This window comes from Limulus polyphemus, unplaced genomic scaffold, assembly GCF_000517525.1.
Source record: "Limulus polyphemus unplaced genomic scaffold, Limulus_polyphemus-2.1.2 Scaffold8039, whole genome shotgun sequence".
NCBI classification, from domain to species: Eukaryota; Metazoa; Arthropoda; class Merostomata; order Xiphosura; family Limulidae; genus Limulus; species Limulus polyphemus.
In genome coordinates, this window is record NW_013673649.1 from 8,005 (window position 1) to 12,149 (window position 4,145).

General features: G+C 32.2%; 1 protein-coding gene across 1 annotated transcript in view; it reads right to left on the reverse strand.

The window, feature by feature from the left end:
• The window catches only part of LOC106475062 (laminin subunit alpha-like), a gene marked incomplete at its 3' end in the record, with an annotated part of 22,479 nt that overhangs the window by 7,705 nt on the left and 10,629 nt on the right, over positions 1-4,145 (reverse strand). Inside the window, exons 7-9 of the mRNA XM_013935760.2 lie at positions 2,678-2,815; positions 918-1,052; positions 509-643 (exon numbers count right to left, since the gene is read on the reverse strand). Coding sequence (XP_013791214.1) covers positions 509-643; positions 918-1,052; positions 2,678-2,815 — 408 coding nt within the window. The remainder of the gene's footprint in view (positions 1-508; positions 644-917; positions 1,053-2,677; positions 2,816-4,145) is intronic.

The following is a 4,145-nucleotide window of genomic DNA, read 5'->3' on the forward strand; positions in this document are numbered from 1 at the left end:
AATGTTCTAGATAGAATATTAAGTAGATTGTAGATATTGGTAAAATGTCTTACCTTAACAACAACTATTGTTCTAGATAAAATATTAAGTAGATTGTAGATATTGGTAAAATGTCTTACCTTAACAACAACTATTGTTCTAGATAGAATATTAAGTAGATTGGAGATATTGGTAAAATGTCTTACCTTAACAACAACTATTGTTCTAGATAGAATACTATGCAGATTGGAGATATTGGTAAAATGTCTTACCTTAACAACAACTACTGTTCTAGATAGAATATTAAGTAGATTGGAGATATTGGTAAAATGTCTTACCTTAACAACAACTACTGTTCTAGATAGAATATTAAGTACACTGGAGATACTGGTAAAATGTCTTACCTTAACAACAACTTCTGTTCTAGATAGAATATTAAGTATAATTGGAGATACTGTCTTACCTTAACAACAACTTCTGTTCTATATATAATATTAAGTAGATTGGAGATACAAGTAAAATGTCTTACCTTCACAGCGAGGATAGTTGTAAAATCCCTCTCGACATTGTCCACACTTTTCACCATCAAAATTCGATCGACAGAAACACTGGCCATCATCTTTACAAGACACCCCTTGAGATCCAGCCACATCACAGTTACAAGCTTTAGGAAAAGAAAAATATTCACACACTTAAAATGAAACAATTAATAATATGTACTTAATGTCATTTATACACATCTACTAAATATATACATTAATAAGCATCCACAGTTTTTCCATATATATACATATTACAGGTTTGTATAGTAACAAGAACATACAGAGTAATTATAGAATTTTGTGTATAACTTTGAAGTCGTTGAATCTACGGATTAGTAGCTTGAAGACTAGCTCAGATACTACAGATAGCTGTAACATCCAGCAGAATCAACTCACCTAGACATTCAGGATAGTTGTAGTACCCAGGAGAACACTGGTCACATTTCTTTCCACTGAAGTTCACTAGACACCGACATTTACCTGTAGAATCACAGACGGAACTAACAGATCCTTGTTCATCGCAGCCACATTCTGAAAACAATAATACATATCTTAAGCACTGGTAAAACAATAAGAAATTCATTTAAACAGAGTAATCTCTCTATGTTTACTAAAGATACTGTTGAAATCAATTTTATTGTTTGAGAAGTAATTATTATATTACCAAAAATATTTCCAGTTTACTCATATTACAAATATATAATCACAAATCTTTTTTGTATATGCAAATTTGATTTTACAGAACATCACAGGTAAAGTGAAACACTAAAAAATTTTTATACATAGCTTCTTCAGGTAAAGTTTCTACACAGGTAAAAACTCAGCACTTATAATGTTTTCGGACAACATGGGACCTACTGGTCCATCTCGGCTGTTCCATCCTCAAAACTAAACTAAAACTATTAATAAGTAAATTTAAAGAAATCTTAAAGCCAAGCCTTATCATTCATATACTTATCAAGGTTTCTCTGAAACTCACTTAATAAATTTAACTTCTTAACTGAATGACTTTCTATACTATCAAACTAATCAGACTGATAAAGTAACACAACTTATTTTACATTTTACAGAATCAGAAGAATGCAGGAGTGTTGGATGCAGCATTTTCCCCATCACTTTTCTACTGATTTACCATGCATTAGTAGTCTAACATATATAGTCAAAGTTCTTCTCCTGACACGTAACACCACTCCCTGATGAACTATCTACAATGTGTTCAGTGTTATCGTTTTCCTGCACATAACAATAGTGTACATTACATACATCAACTTGGAGCAATAACACAAGAAGTGAAAGTATTCAGAACCATATGCATGTTGATTCATGGTACTTCTATCACGGTATTTTGTTTCCACACCGAGTCGGAAATATTACTTAATTTTAGGGCTTTATTTTACTTTTCTGGGGAGAACCCTGGGGTATAACAACACAAATTAATAGCTTTAAGTACTTATTTTGTAATGTAAAGTAAAATGTTGCATCTTGAAATATATTTTAAAAACTTCAGTAACATTTAATTCATCAATAATTACAAGTAAATTATAACATTACATAACGTAAATATCATAAGTAACCTTTTACTGATCTACTACAAAAAATTACACAAATTATTTATCACATTCAAGAGTTTGTGATATTTAAATGTCTTTATCAGCCAATAAGATAATATATTAGGTGACAACAACCTATCAGAGACTAAAGTAGTCTGTCACAATCACAACTATCCCTGGTAACGTGCTTCGTATAAATGAAGAGCAGTTGGAAATTATCTACAAGATAAACACATACTTAATTGATGGTATAGCCAATAAGGAACTTTCAAATAATCTAACAGACTATAATAATCCTCCAATTAGAAAATATTTATGTCAGTGAAAATAAATACAATATGTAGAAAAATTACAATCAGCTACTGATCAGTTAAGAGTGGTTTTTCTTAAACATCTATATCATTAACTCCTTTTCAAATTGAATCACATTCAGTTCAGTAATTAAAAGTTATAAATAATATGTCCTGTTTAAACAATTAAATGACTAGACGAATAACACATATAGGATTATCAGTTTAAAAAAATCAAGTAAAGAATATTTAAAGAATTTTCTATGTTAAGCAACACACGTAATATTTTAACTTTACAAAACCATAAAAGACATACCAATACAGTCTGGAAATCCAAAGTAACCCGGGGCACAAATGTCACATCGTGGTAATCCGAACCCTGAGTGACATAAACATTCACCTGTTGTCTGGTTACAAATATCTTCAGTACTCCCAATAGGATCACAGGAACATACTATCAACAGAACAGAACAGTTAATAATCACTACATCAACAGGAGCATACTGTCAACAGAACAGAACAGTTAATAATCACTACATCAACAGGAGCATACTGTCAACAGAACAGTTAATAATCACTACATCAACAAGAGCATACTGTCAACAGGACAGAACAGTTAATAATCACTACATCAACAGGAGCATATTGTCAACAGAACAGTTAATCACTACATCAACAGGAGCATACTGTCAACAGAACAGTTAATAATCACTACATCAATGGGAGCATACTGTCAACAGAACAGTTAATAATCACTACATCAATGGGATCATACTGTCAACAGAACAGAGTAGTTATTAATCACTACATCAATGGGAGCATACTGTCAACAGAACAGAATAGTTAATAATCACTACATCAACAGGAGCATACTGTCAACAGAACAGAGTAGTTATTAATCACTACATCAATGGGAGCATACTGTCAACAGAACAGAATAGTTAATAATCACTACATCAACGGAAGCATGGGACCTATTGGTCCATCTCGGTTGTTCCATCCTCAAAACTAAACTAAAACTATTAATAAGTAAATGTAAAGAAATCTTAAAGCCAAGCCTTATCATTCATATACTTATCAAGGTTTCTCTTAAACTCACTTAAATTTACTGTCTCTACAACATCTGAAGGCAACCCATTCCAAAGGCCAACCCCCCTGTTAGAAAAATGAAACTGTCTTAGCTAAAGATGATTCCTACCTTGCCAAAATTTATATTTGTGGTCCCTAGCCCTACTATTCTCACTGTTAAGTATGAAAAAAAAGATGATGCATCAACACTATCAATTCCCTTTACAATCTTAAACACCTAAATCTGGTCCCCCTTAACTCTTTTTTCAAGATAAACCAATTTGAGAGATTTAAACCTCTCCTCATATCACAACCCCTCAAGGCACCATTATAGTAAGCCTCCTCTGAGCCCTTTCCAACAATTCAATGTCCTTCCTCAAGTAAGGAGCCCAAGACTGAACACAATATTCCAAATGTGGCCTAACCAGTGACCTGCACAATGAAATTATAACCTCTTAAGACTTGTATTCAATATTTCTGTAGCTACAACTTAAAATCCTATTTGCTCAACCACTAGCAACAGCACATTGCTTGGATAGCTTCTAAGACTGATCAACTATTACAACAAGATCCCTTTCTTTCATGACACTGTTAATGTTATTCCCATCTAAATTATACTTATAATTCAAATTATAACCCATGTGCATTATCTTGCATTTATAATAATTAAAACCCATCTGCCATTTATTTGTCCAACTCACTAAATGATCTAAATC